Source organism: Diadema antillarum, unplaced genomic scaffold, assembly GCF_040938485.1.
Source record: "Diadema antillarum isolate AM-2024a unplaced genomic scaffold, OU_Dant_1.0 seq00000222_RagTag, whole genome shotgun sequence".
NCBI lineage: Eukaryota > Metazoa > Echinodermata > Echinoidea > Diadematoida > Diadematidae > Diadema > Diadema antillarum.
In genome coordinates this window covers 480,295-499,066 of record NW_027271276.1, presented here as the reverse complement: position 1 = coordinate 499,066, position 18,772 = coordinate 480,295, and the positions used below count along the sequence as shown (strand labels likewise).

General features: G+C 39.4%; 1 protein-coding gene across 1 annotated transcript in view; it reads left to right on the top strand.

The window, feature by feature from the left end:
* Positions 1-18,772, top strand: part of LOC139729169 (DNA-binding protein RFX2-like) — a 30,709-nt gene extending 11,937 nt beyond the window's left edge. Inside the window, exons 2-15 of the mRNA XM_071640100.1 lie at positions 147-260; positions 936-1,110; positions 2,042-2,204; positions 6,382-6,688; positions 7,574-7,755; positions 8,508-8,627; positions 9,245-9,476; positions 10,322-10,413; positions 12,564-12,715; positions 14,386-14,483; positions 15,267-15,416; positions 16,597-16,805; positions 17,311-17,459; positions 18,152-18,772. Coding sequence (XP_071496201.1) covers positions 942-1,110; positions 2,042-2,204; positions 6,382-6,688; positions 7,574-7,755; positions 8,508-8,627; positions 9,245-9,476; positions 10,322-10,413; positions 12,564-12,715; positions 14,386-14,483; positions 15,267-15,416; positions 16,597-16,805; positions 17,311-17,459; positions 18,152-18,312 — 2,184 coding nt within the window. The 5' untranslated portion in view covers positions 147-260; positions 936-941 and the 3' untranslated portion in view covers positions 18,313-18,772. The remainder of the gene's footprint in view (positions 1-146; positions 261-935; positions 1,111-2,041; positions 2,205-6,381; positions 6,689-7,573; positions 7,756-8,507; positions 8,628-9,244; positions 9,477-10,321; positions 10,414-12,563; positions 12,716-14,385; positions 14,484-15,266; positions 15,417-16,596; positions 16,806-17,310; positions 17,460-18,151) is intronic.

Sequence of the window (18,772 nt, the reverse complement as noted above, 5' to 3'; positions counted from 1 at the left end):
TCCCCGTTTTTATATTGTGGAATGGCAGTGAGATTTCTTGTACTTTGTAGAATTGTTTGTTGTATGACATAATTCAGTGCCTAACTTTCAGTCTTCCATGCTCTTCATGATCAACTCTTTTCTATCCTGTTTATCCTTCTTCAAAGTGTATAATGGCCACACAAGCTTCATGAATGATATCCATCCATAGTCAAGCTCCTTTTACTCTGAGCCACCTCACACTGTAATTTCTTCTGTCGGGTGAAGCTCAACTAACAAAGGTACGTTTTGTTGGCTTGCACCTAGTCCCACACTGAATCATTAGCTTAGGCATCCCCTTTGTAGTTGTACAAGATTCCTCTCCTTGTCTGTTCACTTTCTGCCATTGTTTTCCTGCATCTTTTCCTCATCATTCTGACTGTGCATTGTTATGCATTGTTGCCATTCAACGTAATTCATTCAAGGTGTTTTTACCTTGTATATAACATCGCTTTGCTGCAGACTCCACGTCTCCAGGCAGAATTTTGTGTATGGAGGTCATTAACATTCCCACCCATCAATCTTGGACCATTCATTTTCTAAAACACATTTCATGCATTACATTTACATGTAGTTCTTAACAGTCATGTCATGATATCTCCTCATCATTGCTTCTATATGTATATTTGCAATGTGGACTGCTTACAATGCACACATGCTGACTTCAAACTGAACGTTGTTCTTTGCCACTTTCAATATGTACATGTACTTTTCCCTTTCTGTAAGCTGTTGGGTTGATGGCATTTCAAAGTTTTCATTTTGTCAGTCAGAGATTCTTGCACACAGATTCTCCACATGCCCATATCATGAATGTAAACAGAGTATTACAGTGTGTATTTATTATTTACAGCTACATGTGTACATTATAGGAAGTATCTGAAATGAATAACATTTTTTATCGTGTTTTCTCATTGCAGTGTATTATGGCAACACAGAGCTTTGTGAATGACATGCAGACTATATCCAGTCAGGCGCAACAGCAACAGACCTCGCAGACGACAATCATTGCAACACAGCCCGTCACCGCCCACTCCATCCAGCCTGCTTCACACACCATTCAGTCCGGAGGCCAGCAGTTTCTGCAAGTAGCAAGTTAGTCACTTCTTCTGTGTCATTTGCTACACTGCAAGTGTGCCCGTAATAGCATGCTGTATTGGTTGCAGCATTGGTTTGAGAGCTGTATCAGCTTTAATCAGGATAGTGAAAGTGAAATACTGAAACATGCCTTGTAATTCTACGAGTGCTTGAATTTCAAGAAGGTGATTAGCACTACTTGCCCACAATATGCTAATTACAGGCTGATTTATTCAATACATTCTGTTCTGGACCACAGAATTCTTTAATGAGGCAGGCATTCTGAAGCTACTTACGAAATGCAGGTCAAATCCATTGGCTTTAAGATTATGAAACAAAGGAGTCAGCTAATAGTCTTCTCAGTTTAAAAAAAAAACAAAGAAGGCACTGGTATATTGATTGCCTCCTCTGCCTGCTACAGAGTGTCATTTGGTTGAGCCAGTGGCTATTGATCGTTGAAACTTATTTCATACAAGGCAGATCAAGTCAATGGCTTTGAAATGTCACACTGCCAGTAAATATGAGCAATGAAGAGTTCTTGTGCTCCCCTCAAATGTCCTTGTCTAATGTGGGCTTAATGTGCTTGATATACCTCTTTATGTGCTTTTTGCTCTCTGAAAATATAATATTTGAATGTGGTAAATATTTCCTATTAAAAGACACAGAGCAAACACATGGAAATATTTGTAGACCATGTGAAATACATACATTTCACAGACAAAGGAAATTAGAGCAGCACTTTCCACAGCAAATTCCAGAATGTTAATGACTTCTTTCTATTGTTAATCTGATTCTTGGGAGTAAGTTCTGTAGAGACCAGGAACCAATATCTCTATAGAAGAATTATTGCAGTGCTACCTTTAAACTCCAAGCAGTCACACACACATGTTCTCTTGTAATTGCCTCTTCCATACCATCCTTTTGCCTCCCATCCCTTTTTGACTGGCAGAGGTGATGGACACGCCCAGTTCCGGTACCACCGTGACCCTGCAGACTACCCCTGCAGGCCAGCTGCAGCGGGCTGCTCAGCCCACCATTTATCAAGGCCAAGTGCAGTACGTACAGGGACCAGACCATCGACACTCAAGTCCCATCTATGCTAACGGCGCTATGTGAGCTCATTCAGAAAGATCAATTATAGTCGTGTGATGAATCTTGTCTGCACTGGTTTTTCCATTTACTTTTTTTTTTCTTCTGACATTTTCTGTTTTTATTCTTTTTACTGTTTCTACTTGAGCAATGCTTAGAATGATATGTGTGAATCTGACACTCTTGTTTTCATTTCTGACAATTTTGTTCTTATCTATCTTTTGCCTTGCAATGCAGTGCACTTATAATTTTGACTTTCCTGGAGCCAAACTTTTCTGTTTGTCATAACTCACATGACTCTCAAGGTTGAATCTTTAAATGAGCTCATAAAGTGATTTTTCTCAAAGTTACCCCCCCCCACCACCCCTGTAAAGTTACAACCCTTAGACATGAGCAATGTGAACACCATTTTGTACTTGAGCAAAGCACCACTTTGATTACAGCCGATGCAATATCTCCTCTGGGATACAAAATATTTTTATTTAAGCCATTACAGAACAATGATCATTGGCTTCAAATTGTAGTTAATTAACCCGTTGAGGACGAGTCCCGAGTATACTCGGGCAGGGGTCTGTGGGAAATGCGTGTAGCAAAATCAGCCTGTCCTCAATGGGTGTAATGAGTCAAAATAAGGAATTTGTACAGACTAAAAGAGACTTGAAAAAATCAGTTTGTATAGCAAAGATAGCAGTGAATACAAGAAATATAAACCAGATAGTATACTAGTACTCTTCCCTAAAGCTGCATGCTTGCTTCTAATGGTGTCCACTTAGCTCATGTACCAGGGTGCTATACTTAGTAGACATACTGATTTTGCTCTGATGTAAAAAGGTTTAACTTTATGTTTTGGTAATTTTGTTATATATTTCAAGCTAATGCTGGTTTCCATCCAAATCACATTCCGCTCCCATTCACTCAAATAAAAAATAAAAATAAATGGCCAAATTTTCATGTATTCATCGATTTCACCTCTAAATTTATTTAATCTCTGAATAATGTACAAGTTTAAACTATTCATGGGAATCAAGGAAGTTTAACATTGGAAGTGTAACTCACTGAAGATAACATTGATAAAGAGCTGTTCCACGTGCCAGGACACACATGCATGTGTTGTTATTGTACATTAACCCGCATGATTCTGTCTTGTATTGGTGGAATGTATGTTTTGCATATCAGTGCAGTTCAGTATTTGGAAATTATACTCTCTATCTGTCGCATGACTATTGTCACAACGTCCTCTTCGCATGACAACACAAACATTGTTACTTGACACCCATACTGAGATACAATTTGTGTAATGACTTCATTCACTGTGTAGTGAGTGCGTTGAAACACTGATCTCATCTCTTTATTCACTATTCTTTGGGCCAACATGTATCAGGACAAATGGTAAAGTGTCCCTATCAAAGCAGATCTTATGGGTTACTATTCTCCCCTTTAATACAAGTTTGTACACCTCACATTAGAAGTACATCTTAGCGGAAGAAAGAAGTATATCAGGCTCATACATGAATTGTGGACAAGTAACAACCAGTGACATTGACCAAATTATGCTCAACAAGGGCAGTAACATAGGCAGCAATTGAAATTGAAGTTACCTGCAAAAAAAATTGATAACACATATGAATAGTGGGTTTCACTCAGTTTCTCAGTTTCGTTCAAAAGATTAGCCAGCAAGTGTTCTCCAGATTAGTCAGCAAGTGTTATCTATGATGTTTACAAAGTTGTGGATTGCATACTACAGAAGAAAATACCCTTCAGCTTTGGGAAGAGCGGGTGAAAGCTACGAAATGTTTAACTAGGCATTTAATAAGTGAAACTTTTGTCAAAGTTGATGAATCATAACCAAAGTCTGAGTGCTTGGATTTTTGGCAAAGAGTCAAAATGTGCAGCCTTGCAAAGGAAGCTCAAAGTAAATTGATCAGTCATCACTGCATTGGATTTTGAAGCTGTCCTTCCATATTTTGATATGTTCATCACAGGTAGTATATTCCTGCTCGTACACCAGCATGGAAACTATTTTCTGCTCTCATATGTACCATTATGCATATTTATGCAAGATGAAGAGCTAGAAAGAATACGGATTTACTGTTCAAGATGTCGTAAAAGAGTCCCATAAGAGTGCTGCATTCCACATGTGAAAATGTTTTTGAATCATTGCACATTTGCTGCAAATGTTTGCTGAGTGACTACTTGGGTTCAGCTCAAAGAGATTTTCCCCAGTGACTGCTAGAGTGCGGACTCTTCATAGGCCCTATACTATTGTTTTATGAGTGCAAGGGGAGCACTGGATGGCGATGGCGGTGGGCTCACCCCTCGTGCTAACACGCTAGCAAACGAGCAACCCAGGAGCAGCCAAGTCACAAGGATGTACATTGTACTCGCGTAAAAGCTCAAAAGCTCGCGTAATAGGCACTGTAAAAATGTTACTGTAGTACGCAAAGTCCGCCATTACTAAGTGGGTACAATGGCAGCCCCCATGAAATCACTGACACCATTGTAGAGTCCGCCCTCTAGTGGTGGGGAGGAGAAAAATCTCTTTGGTTCAGCTAAATTTGGATTGATAGTATTCTCATTCCCCTCTATTCACATTCCATCCGTATGATCATCTGATCACTATGCCATGCCGCAACAGCCTTTGAGCCTCATCTGCATTGTGGAACGACATTTGTAGATTTTATATGTCATCATTAATACATGTGTTTGCATACCTAGCTTGTGATATTAACGAGACTAGTACTAACACCTATTTGAAAATCCATGCAGTGTTTTACAAAGGCACCCAGACATAAAATTCGAAGTTAATCCATACAAGAAATTGTGGCATGATTGTAATGTCCCATAAAAGGGACTCCCTGATAGAAGTAAATAATCTTTCTTTTTTTTCTTTTCTTTTCTTTTGGTCTGTAAATTGTTCTTTGATAATGACTATAGCCACATTAGCTGTAACTTTCATGGAACTTCTTTGATATCCATTTTGGTGTGATCTCTTTTATTTTTTGTGATGATAGAGGACCCCAAAACGACAACAAGCTGTATGATATTCACAAGATAAGAATAACACTTGCAAAATAGAGCACTGAGGTTGTTAAATGAATGTTGCATACAGAATTACTAGAGTAATTTGCTATTTGAAAACTTGTCATAAGCAATTTGAACTGACATGCATGCCAAGTTAAACTTTAGTGATAATACTACCTCCCCACCCGTTATTACACACACACACACTTTTTTGGAATGGAAAATGTATTACGTACATATAAAGCACCTTTTTTTTTTCTTTTTGGAATGGAGTATGTATTGCATACATATAAGGCTTGCTTTCTAGTTGCTTGTACATTGTTTTTACCATTTTTGCCGAAATATGGTCTCGTGTATCCATCAAATTTAAAAAATGTGAAATTGGATGGAAAATCATTTATCATTACTTTGATTTTTAGAGTAAGTCTCCCTCAGTTTTATTAGATTTTGATGTTGTCCTCTTAAGCGATACTGCATGGAAGAGACTTGTTTTAGTCGTCATGTTACATGTACTTATTTACAGTTTGTTTGCAGTATGCTATGTATAAACTTGGCCTTGGATGATAGACAAGACAATATGGCCTGCCATAAATGCTGTATGAATTTACTGTAGATATACTATGTGTGTGCGTCCTGGCAGAGTTGCTTCCCTATCAAGTATTTATTATTTCCCTGTATATTATTCCCCTAGCTCATATCATTAGTCAGAATGAGTGTGGCAATTTGTTTGTTAGCTTAGAAGTTTGTTTGAGAATATGATACCGTATGCTGTAGATAAATCGCATGGGTGGAGTCCCCAGTAGTTAATCCAAGACTGTTTGTGCCCTGTATCCTACAGAAGAGTGCAGAGAATACTGAAGGAATATATTGTACCCATTAGATCTTGCCAAACTAACATGACTAATCCTGTGTGTCTTTCCTCCAAACATTTATACACCTTCCTTCCTACGCTGCGTTCCCATCGCTTCATCCTCACCTTGCTGTTTTGTATCCTCTTGTGTGCTGTCATCTCATCACCACGTGGGGGCGCTGTCTCTATTTAAACAAAATCCGTGTGTGGTGTGCTGTGTCAAATCACCATACAACAACTACTCAACCACCACTACCATCCGAAATCTTTAAAAAATACCACCTACTACCAAAAAAAAAAAAAAAAATCAACAACGATTGATGAAACAGGACCAACCCCTATCCTTACAGTGAAGGAACAACGATGTACACGCAAGCGACACCGGTTGCGAGCTACTTTGCATCGGGGCAGGGCACTGGCTCCTCGACAGCCAACCTTCAAACGCTGGGCACACAGAACACCATCACTGGAGTAATGGGTGGTTCCATTGTTCCTGGAGGGGTCCTTGGGGGATCAGTGCTTCAAGGGGCGTCACAGCTGATTGCCCAGCCAGGGAGAACATACCTAGTGCAGGGCCACAGCATAGATGGTGATGGACACCCCATTACACACACCACCAGGGCGTCGCCAGCAACAGTGAGTTTTGACCTTGACAAGGAACACCATTTTCAAAAAGTTTTATTTTCAGAAATTAAAAAACATCAGAACATAATTTCACCACTCTGTAGATACAGTATCTCCATACATCTATAAATGTTCAGGGTGCTACACAGCTTTATTTTACCACTTGCCCGGTCAGGGAAGCAGATTTTCAAATTTGCTGCAAAGCACTTGCCGGAACATTAATTTTACTTGTCTGAAAAGAAAAATCAAAACGTAAGGAAATAAAATAGAAAATCATGTGTTAGTAAAGGGCTTGATGAAACACAGTCATGTGGATAAACAGCATGCGTTGATTCACACACTTAAACACAAGTATGGAGTAACAAACTTGGTCCGATCAAGTATTGCAGTTGCATTGCATTGGGGCATCTTCATGTAAGTGCTGGAAAGTTGCTGAAATGCAATGTAAAGTATGTTGCATCACTAAACAGCCATTATCTTTGGGCTTCTATATGGTTGACTTTATCGGCTTGTGGGGGGGGGGGGGGGATAAGTGAAAAAGGTGGCTTAAAAACTTTTTGCTTGCCTAATTTGGCAAGCATTTGTTCTCGTCGTTCAAAAATACTTGCCCAAATTTGATTTTTACTTGCCCAGGGCAATCTGACAAGTGCTTATGTAGCACCCTGCTGTTGAGAATAAAATGCATAGTGTGCCATCATGTGCTTGTATAAGTCAGCAGAGAAAGTATAATTCATCATTAGACTGCAGGGTAAAGATGGGGGGTTTGGTTGATCATGATGGGTTTAACATCAGGAGTGTATGAGACTTGCGCTACATTGATATTCCTTCCTAGTTTGGATGTTGGCTGAACAATGTATGCTAGCCTTTGTCTGTATCCCTGTATCACTGGTTCAACAGGTACAGTGGTTGCTGGATAACTATGAGACTGCGGAGGGGGTGAGTCTGCCACGCAGCACACTCTACAACCACTACCTGAGGCATTGTCAGGAGCACAAGCTTGACCCCGTCAATGCTGCCTCTTTCGGCAAGCTCATCAGATCCGTCTTCCTAGGGCTCCGGACAAGAAGATTGGGCACAAGGTACGTGTTCTATTTCTAGCAGTTTTGTCTCTGCTGTGTGGTGTGTGGAAATGAGGAATTTGGGTGTAATGTACCTGTAAGATTATAACAAACTGTCTCATTCTTAAAGTTGAGAGCATTTGTTGGGTACATTATTGTCTCATGCAGTTCGACTAATTCTTGCAATGTTTGAGGTCAGCTGCAGACTAGATGGTTGCAAAAAAAAGAAGAAAAAAAAGTAAATCATGGAATTCTTCATGAAAGTGATTGCCTTAGTTTCCAAGCTTTCTGTAAGCCATGCTTCAATTTTATCCATAAAAAATGATTTCTCGGATGGAATGCACATAATCATATCCATGCATATTTAAAGTGTCTTACAGTCACTTAAGTGAAAATGTTAGGGTACTCCTTTTGTATTACAGTCTCATGTCCATATGCTGCTATGACAATTTTATTGAATAAATCATAATCTGGCACCATTGTGGGCCATGTTCTGAAAAAGTCTGGGAAGCGTGCCCCATACAGGAGAGTTACTGTAGTGACGAGCGCATAGCTAACTGGTTAAAAAGCAAGAAAAAAAGAATAAGATATGTGTACAGAGGAATACCAAAAATCCCAGTTTTAAATAAGTTACTCAACCTCTCAAATTGGATATTTAGCATATTTTGTGGCAAATTTGTATGCTTCTACTCAAAGACAGATGGCCCTGATCATTAGAATGCTTATGCATTGCAAGCATGTGTAATAGTGCAACATCTACATATTCTTTACAGAGGGAACTCCAAGTACCATTACTATGGGATTCGCATCAAGAGCACATCCTCCCTGAATCAGTTCCAAGATGACGGTGGGCATGCTGCCATGAGACAACAGCCTGTCAACTCGGCGAAGAGGTGATGATTGCTTGCCTGCGACCTTGCAATATGGAAAAAATTATCATGAAATATGAACAAGCTCTAGTGCCCATGCATACACAAGGTGTAGTTTGTAACAATTCCAAAGTATCAGAACAGAAGTCATATAATGGTTTCTGTTTGTGAGCAAGAAGTAAATGCTTCAGAGTTTTAGACATGGCAAAAAAAAAAGAAGGAAATTTTTATTGAAAGAAGTTGTATCATAAATGAAATGGCAAATTGATCTTTTCTCTATATTGTTCCGTATGTTTGCCAAATTTGAAAATGATATGGCCTGAGGAGTTCACATATTGTTCAGTATTTTTTTTTTACCCCAGTATTTATATATTTTGTGGTTGAATATATTTTTGTACTCATAAATGGATCAAGTAAGCAGATATCAGCTCCTGGCAGGTCACCAAATCTTGTGAATGGAATATCTTCCAACATGTGCATTTCATGTGCACCGATTGATGATGAAGAAGATTCACTGTAATCAAACAAAGGCAGGAAAATGGCGAGTTTTCAATGTATATTTACAGTATACATGTTGTGAAAGGAGACATATTTGCTATCTGTACATGAATGAAAGTATGTGGGACTACTAACTCCTCCAGATTCAAGCCATCCCCCATGGGTGCCAAGCCGGAAGATGGCGCCAACGCAGGGGCGGGTAATGCAGGTGACCACCCCCAGAGCCAGACGCAGCAACACCAACAGTTCCTTGGAGATTCTACCACAGTGCTGCCGGAATTCAAGGAACTGATCGTAGCCACTGACATGCTGCCGGAGGGCATCGAACCAGACGACATCGACATCTTTCAGTCATTATATCGGGAACATTGTGAGGTAGGTGGAGGATACAGTGTGATAGATACAGTGCACTCCTGTTAGAACTAACACGGTTATAACGAAATTCTGGTTACAACGAAGTAAAAATCTAGGCAGCAACATTAACCACTCTATGTATTTCTATTGTTTATTTGTTCGGTTACAACTAAATTTCGATATAACGAAAGAAAATTGCCGGTCCTTTGGACTTTGTTATAATGGGAGTCAACTGAATAAGCAACATTTGCATTGAGTTGTGCTTATGCATCATAGTATTCATCATAGAGATAGATGTACAGCAGTCATGGAGTAACAATAGCACATGTTTGAATAAATTTGAGCCACACAGAGGGGTGTTATGATATCCCAGGCCTCATAAATGACCACAATCTTTCAGGGTACATGGGTAGCAAGATTGTCTTACAAGGTTTGTGTAGAGTTACTTACTAAAATAAGAATGAAATGAAAATTGAATAAATGAAATTGAAAAATAAATGAAATTTTAACTTTTCACAAAGCTGCAATGTCAGATGCAGTCACATTATGCAAATGAGATGGGGGAATGATGTCTTCACCTGATAAAACTCCCAGTCACTAGCTCACCGGTCTTGGGAGAGATTTTAGGCACAACTGTCAACCCATCTTTCTTTTTCCCTCTACCATGGCATACTTGTGATAATACTCAACAGCTTCATATCTCTGCTAAATATGAGAGCTTTGTATAACAAGGTCTGTGGATTTAGTCAGCCATGTGCTTTTCAGCTGACAATGTTATAGCCAAGTGAAGAGACTGTACCTACAGTACATGCCGACTATGGTACACTCACTGGTATCTTTTGTCTCTGCCCCGCCATTTCTTGCAGTCAATACTGGATGTGGTGGTGAATCTGCAATTTCCACTGATCGAGCAACTCTGGCAGACATTTTGGAGATGTCCTCCGCCGGACACAGCGCTGTAAGTCTTGTGAAAAGAGTTTTTGATGTCACCACTTGATAGTCCCAATAAAGGACTGTTTGTTTTCTATTTGGGTAGCTTGACCAAAGTTCTAGGGACTGATCAGCTGAATAGGAGGGCCACCTTTCAGAGCAAATTGACTGTCGTGTGCTTTATCGTCTAATTACCTCACCAAGTGTTTCAGTGCCGTAGTATTGTGTTCTCATTTTGGGAAATAAAATATGGTCTGCTTGCAGTTTAGATATTGTGAATACAATGTATAAAGATATTTTGACAATTAAATTTGAAAAAGATCAATGTAGAACAGTTACAAAGAAAACAAAATACCCTACTCTTGAAGTATTAACTTGTGATAAAATAGAGCTCTACCTCACAAATCTGGTGTGGTAAATGAGATGACAAGATTATGATACCTACAACCATATAGCCGTATGAGAACTGAATGTGAAATACTTCATACGTTAACAGAGTGCCGTGAAATGACACAATGGAACCAAGATGGAGTACTTTTTAATGAATATTGTTACTTCATATTCTCACGATGATATTTTCAAAACCTTTTGCTGTGTCTCTGAAGAGAAAATGACTGCATATTTAGTATAAGTTCTATGTTCTAAAGTTCTGAGTGCTGTAGACTGTGAAAGTCTGACGTAATCATCTCTCTGACAGAAGTTAATTTGTGACCGTGCACCTCAAAACGAACATAAAGTCGCACACACTGATTTTGCGTGAGGACTGAAAATAAGTGAAATGGGTCAACCTAGCCGAACTTGACTTTTTCATATTTTCTGAAAGAGCGGGTCTTCTTTTACATTATGCTAAAATTTGGTATCATAAAATGGGCAGGAAAGTGTGTTTTTTTAGCAGTTTATCTCGAACATTTTTGGTAGAATAGTGTGATTAGGTGTGTCTTTAGAATCCCTTTCACTTCTGAAAAACCTTGTCCACACTCTTCACTTTCAACTCTAATAACTTTTGAAAGGATAGTGCTACCGCTTTGAAAGTTGGCATTAATTATGGGCAGAATGTGTTAATGAGGCATGCTTAATTTCACTTTAATCTGATAATCCCTTCATTGTTGTTACTCTGGTGATTTACTTCCTGTTTTTTTTTGTCCCATTCATCGCACAGCCAGCAAGGTTTGGTAAAGATTAAGTGCTTGAATAGACACTGTACTTCAGAGCCTCTTTTCTCAGTTCACACTTTTCCTGAGTTTGTGCTTTCTTTCCAATATTTAGATAGGTTACGAGAGTTCATTTGATTTGAGTTATACATCATTTTAAAACTTAAATTCTGCTCTTTCAGAATATGGTCTGAACTAAAAATTTATGTCTGGCAACTTTTTGTTTGTTTTGAGGTGCAGGGTCACATTTCTTCATTGCCTGGGAAACATACTCTCATGGTGAGAGCTTGCCCAAAGGGAAATTTATGTCCATGTTCAAGCTTACTTGAATGATGGAAGGTAAGGTGAAATACAGAGGATAGTGATATGAGACAAAAAGTTAGGAATTGACTGACACAAAGCAGAAACATTAGCCAACATAGCTGGAGTCTTGCTCTGTGAAGATGTCACTTCAATGGTGTTTGCTGAAATTGGGTTGTACATTAGTGAGTCATCTGTAATAGTCGGAGTCTTCACTCATTTTGCAATGCGGGGGGCCTTTTGCATAAAAGCTGCAATCAAATGTATTTCAGAAAATCAAACATAAGTCAGGTATCAGCCAATCAGAATTGAGTATTTAGAGACTTTTGTCTGATTTTCTGACCTGAGTTTGATCTCAACTTTCATGCAGTAGGGCTCAGGTTTGAAAATATGTTATTGTGCTGATAAGTTCTTTCCAATTGTATATTTGACTTCACTTACTGTATACGCCGAATATTCGTGAGATTTTTATTTTCGCAAATTTCGCGAGTCAGGTGCTATTCGCGAAATTAAAGACGCACGAAAATATTGACTCTGATCGCGATGTGAATGTGACGTGCGCATGCATATTTCTCTGTTCAGTATAGGACTCCATGATGGCAAATTTGACCACTCGCGAAATTATCGCGGATTCCCGATTCGCGAAATTTTAGACTCGCGAAATATATGGCGTATACAGTACCCTGTGTATATGACTTTATATGTTTTAAATCAACCCTGATTTCAGAGATGAGGAGCAGGAGAAGCAGCTGTCAAAGGAGAAACTCTTTCAGCTCTGTAAGCTGCTGCCGATCCAGACATACATCAAACACTATGATCACATTCTTTACCAGGGGCTTGTCGAGGTTCTGATTCCAGATGTCCTCAGACCCATCCCCAGTGAGTATCCCACTCCAACCTAGCTCTAGCCATCACAGAGCTTGTCTTACATCAGCTGATATGAATGAATGAATGAATGAATTGCTTTATTGTCCATAAAGGAAATTCTCTTTTCACTGGTTTTTTTACATGTAGTCCACATAATGAACAAGACAAAAAATTTCAATTACATATTACAAATTGACAAATTCATCATAGTTCAAAGGTACATATTGCATAACATATAATTCTGCTTGCCCAATGTATACATAAGGATAGCATATGAAATAGACCAAGTATGGATAATATACAACTGTCTTGTAAATCAATTTTGGCCAAAAAGTTCTGTATCATATAAGTCATAAAAAGAAAACTTTCAATAATTGCTCATATAATGTTTTCGTTTAAAGAAAAAAAAACAATATAATGATCTTTAATTACAACATATGAGTTTAAGTTACGAAAATATATATATATATGGTGAGATGTATGTGTGTGCAATAGCATTTGAGAGTAATATGAGATATAGTGTGAGTAAGGGTGGTATGTATTTTGTATGTGTGAGTGTGTGTATGGGTGCGTGTGTGTGTGTGTGTGTTTGTGTGAGTAAATTCTTCTTACACACAAATATTTCAGAATTACGTCATCAATGTAATGTTACATCAATGTTACATCTGATACACCAAAAGAAAAATGAGATTATCCATAATTATTACAATCAATTGATATCTGGGTAAGGTATTCATGACGGGTGTGACACAGACCTTCGGACTTGCGCATTATAGAGATGTATGGCGTTAGGGATAAACGATTGCCTGAAACGGGTTTTCTGAGTACGTGGAACACACAAGCGAATACCTGAACGGTTGAAGGTAAAGTTTTCTTTGAGTGGGTGGGTGGGGTCCTGCATAATCTTCCGCAGTATGGAAGCAACTCTCTCTTGATAGACATCATCGAGGGATGGCAAGTCTAGCCCTAATAGGCGTTGGACTATTTTTCTGGGACGATTAAGCTGATATGGGGCCTATCAGTTAATAGCAGTATAAGTTTCATTTTGTTTTCTCATCTGGTGTTGATGCATGGACTAGCAATGGAATTAAATCAATTATATAATGTTGGCTTCTGCATACTGTCTTTTTTAAAGAAGAAGGAAGAGTGTGTTTAACCATTTTCCGTTGTTCGGAGATTATTTTGCTTGTGGATATGAGATGATCCACATTTAGGGAACTTCTAGCTCAAACAAGTCGTGATAATCTGTACACTATAACCCCATCTTTAAAACCACAACGACTAAAGACCACACTATTTCTCTTCCGTATACAAGGTGACCACCTCTTCCTTACTCATTACAGATAAAAATGTCAGCACATAGGCTACAGTCTCTTGGGTAGTACACAAGAAGAATAGTAGAGCGAGACTGGATATCGAAATTTGACCATGCAGAAGTCAAACTACAGGTGATCCCCATTATAAAATCCTCACAGTTTCCTTTTGTTATCAAAATTTCATTATAGGCAAACAGTAAAGTATGTAAAGATATAGATAGATGACAATTCTGCCACCTGAATTTTTACTTTGTTGTAACGACAATTCCGTGATAACCATGTTCCTTAAAACGGGAGTGCACTGTATCACTAACATGATATTAAAGTCCAGGTAAAATTTGTAAGTCTGTCATCATTTTTTTGCAGGTGCCTTGACACAAGCTATCAGGAATTTTGCCAAGAGCCTTGAGAGCTGGCTGAGGAACAGCATGCACAACACCCCACAAGAGATGCTGAATTTAAAGGTCAGAGGTCATGATGGAGCTACTCAGTTTACACCCATTTGATGGCTTATCTGTAGGAGAAACATGATTTGCATTCCACCTCCTCAAATCTGAACATTGCAAGTAATCACTTTACCACAAGAGATGACAAATTAAGTGCAGGTTATGCATTTGCCTCCTTGCATGAGTGGACTGTAGTCTGAATTATCTTTACACACAGATTTTGTTCTGCATCGACTACAATCAAATTTTGATTTCATGGAATTTGCTCCTCTCCTACTAGTAGAGCTAAATATTGTTATTAGCGCTTTACATTTAAAAGGGTACTACCTTCATTGATATTTTCTGGAGTTATTGCTTGTGCAGATCTACCAAGTCTTCCTGATTCTGCCGGAGTCTCTCTGAAAAATGTTGAAATCTGTTTGGGTCTGAATAAGAGAATATTAAAATCTCCCTGATGTGGGAATTATTTTCGCCCATTGAAATGCATGTAACACACAAATATCTCCCTGATTGCTGTGTGGAAACTCCCTGATTTGGATGTGGGAATGTTGGCAGACCTGCTTGTGTAGTTCTCACTTAACTTTTGGCTATTGTGTCTGTTTTTTGTGTAGAAAGTCATTCTTATGTGCTTATTTCTTGGCAGTGCTTATTTTTGGTAGTAAGCAGAGATTTAGGTAAATTCGAAATGTTTTTGTCCAGTATAGGCGAGGTAATTTGTAGATATTTGTTCCTGATTTTACACAGCTCACAAAGGGTCTGATCTTTGTCTGTAAACAAGTATTTCTTTGATCAATGAAACAGGTTGGAGCTGTGACGGCGTTTGCTCAGACCCTTCGACGCTACACCTCCCTCAACCACTTGGCACAGGCAGCCAGGGCTGTCCTACAAAACACATCACAGATCAATCAGATGCTGAGTGATCTCAACAGGGTAGACTTTGCAAATGTGCAGGTACGTTACCATGGAAACTTGGGGATTCTTTCCGTCTGTTGGAAGCCAAGTGTATCGCTATCTGTGTATCTTACATTTTTATAGCTATGTGGAAGCTATCAAAGCTACAGAATCAAAGCTACAGAATTTTTCCAGTTGTGCTGGAACCCTGTTGAGTTATTTCACAGAACCACTTGACTGCACACACTTGCCAAATAATCTAGGTAAAGATATGTATGCTTGCTTGCAAACTTTGTGTGTATGTCTGTGCATTTTGGGGAGAGTCCTGGAACACTGGTTCAGTGCAGCTTGAAATTGTACCATATGCGCAAAACATATCTTAATGTTTGCTTACTATTAAAAATATGACATAGCCGAATGACAATAGATCATATCAATACATGGCTTGGAAGCTGCCTGTGTAATTCAGGGAATATTGTAAGAAATTAAAAGGATTTCCTTTCAGGACTTTGAAGTTTGCTGAATACCTGTGCCATGTGCTGATTTCTGTGATTATGATGATGCACCACTCATCAGTAATTATGTTGGATGTACACAGGTTAATGAGGCAGTAACCAGAATTGTGTATTTCAGTCCAATCATTATTGAAGTGGCATCACTGAAAGCATGATAGACTCTCTCTCTTGTACAACAGCAGTTTCATCTGCACTCATAGTGGCAATTATTGTCAAACGTAATGCTCAAAAGTCTGGCCTTGTCAGTTTTGTTTTGACAGTTCTGTAGTAATTTTTTCTTTCTGTGAGCAGCTTTTAAGAAATAACATCTTCGTATGAGATACAAATCTTTAGAGTTCTCTCTTGCTTTGAATTGTATTTTTTTTTTGTCACCTTAAAAATTCTGATGCTTGCATTTTGACTAACATTTTTTGTAGGGAAGGCACACACCTATTGAGATGGTTCTCAGTGATAAAGAATTATTATTTTTACATATTGATCAAAGTTAAGTGATATGTTTCGTGGCAATGCTCTCATTTTGATACAATCTCCCAAATCCACTGTTATACTGCAAATCATCAAATGACTTTACAGGAAATAGAACTTAACCACCTGCTTGGATTTCAGCCAATATGATTCAGTTGCTTGGCACCATGCACTGCAGCCAATGTGAAAATGATTATTCTGGCTCATGTTACCATGGCTACTTCCAAGTGAAATAAATGAATTGACCTTTGCCTGTGCAGGAGCAAGCATCATGGGTATGCCAGTGCGAAGACTCCGTCGTCCAGCAGCTCGAGCAGGACTTCAAGCGGACATTGCAGCAGCAGAACTCCCTGGAGCAGTGGGCGGCGTGGCTGAAAGGCGTGGTCAACCAGGTCCTCCAGCCCCACGAAGGCTCGCCTCAATTTGCCAAGGCAGCTCGGCAGTTCCTCCTCAAGTGGTCTTTCTACAGGTGTGTAGCTGCGTTGGTCTGTTGGTATGTTGTTGGTGGTTGGCTGGTTCTGGGGGTTCAACCAAGGCCACTTTAGAAGTCTTCATGCTGCTTGAAGATGTTTTTACAAAATATCTGGGTTTGTCAGAAGAGAAATTGACTAATTGTAGCCAGCTATAATAAGTTCTACAGGTGACTCCTGTTATAGCGAAGTCCTCAGGGCCAACAGTTTTCCATTGTTATATTGAAATTTCATTCTCGATAGCCATTATAGATAGTAATTTGGGCCACTGAATTATACTTGACGAATTTTCCTTATATCTGTATGCGATATAATGGGAGCGTACTGCAGTTGAAGGGCTACAACTGGAGACTCTGCAATACAGTATCACTCACGAGAGAAAATCAAGTATCTTTGTCTTTATTGGAGCAACTGGAAAGTAAAGTAATCCTTGAAATAGATAGTCTTTTCAATAGATATTAGTGCTTACATGCTTGATGTACTCCCTGTGTGCTCCATTTGCAGCTCAATGGTCATCCGAGACCTGACACTCCGCAGTGCAGCTAGCTTCGGCTCCTTCCACCTCATCCGCCTGCTGTACGACGAGTACATGTTCTATCTCATAGAGCACAAGGTGGCATCGGCTACAGGAGAGACGCCCATCGCTGTCATGGGTAAGGACCACTCTTTCCATAAACAGTCTTCAAATAGGCTTGCTTCCGGTTTCAAGCGAGGGACAATAGTCAACACTGACAAATTTATACCCTGTGTAATATGTATGACAGGGGTTGGGTTGAGCTTTTGTAGTTTTCTTACATAAAGGGGCAAACCTCGAAAGTGAGGGTGGGGGATAAGAACAAAGAAGCAAGAGCTGTTGGACCTGAAAAAATCTGTGATCCGAAGATCATCATTATATACATTGCTTTTAAATTTCATGTGCTGAAAAGCTGTGCTGGAATTGGAGCAGACTTGTTATAAAGGAGAGAGAGTGGAAATTGTGGTCATGGTTGAAATATGTCAAAAAAGGGACAAGATAGATTTGTTCTTTGAGAAATTACTAGTAAACTGTTATAAATTGGTAACTGCCGGCCTTTTTTGCAGCATAAAATTTACAAGAATTATCACTGGCATACAATGCATATAGCGTAGAGAAATTTTCCGAGCATCTTGGCTCGTGCCAAATTTGCAAAATTAAAATGCATGCAAATATTTCTGGTTTTACAGTAGTCTGAAGTATACTCGGACAGGTGTTTATGGGAAATGAGTGTTATAGCAAAATAAGCTTGTCCTCAATGGGTTAGTGTGCTGACACGAGTAGAGAATGTGCTGGTAACGCGATCCTTTTTCTCTTGTCTCTTTGATCCAGATAAAGTGGACAGCAGAGGAGAGAGGATATCAATGAGTGGGGAGAGCATTACCGAGAACGGAGATGTAGTAGAAGAAAAGAAGAGTCCGGTAGAAACAAGCAGTGCCACGACGAATTCGACCATCACATTAGCAACTGGAAGCAACGGCAGTGCAAACTGAACAGGGTGTTGCATCTGCCTACCCTGAGAAAGAGATGGGCTGTGTATATTTCTTTTCTGGCCTTTTAAATCTTCTTCTTTTTTTCCTCCCCCCTCACAAAAATGTGTAGGAATGAAAATGTTGGTTTTCAAACATCTTGTACGTCTGACAATCATTCTTTCATAAGGCTGAGTTAGGGTCGCCTTTCGAGTGTGTCCATGGGTCGCCAGGTGAGCCAGTGAAGCACTCTTTGTCAAAGCCTGCTAAGATTTTGTTGTGCCCGTCGTCATCTGTATGGTTGTGAAGGATCAGCCACTTGATGGCAGGCTAGTCTGTAATCCTAAACCCTTGGCTCACCACTGACTGGCCGTGACCGCCTAGATCACTGTAATAAGCTGCACAGGAGGTCAACTATCAGGGCTTTGCTTTCTGTGTGCAATCTTGTTCTGACCGAGCCTAGCTTGGGTGACTCGAACCAAAG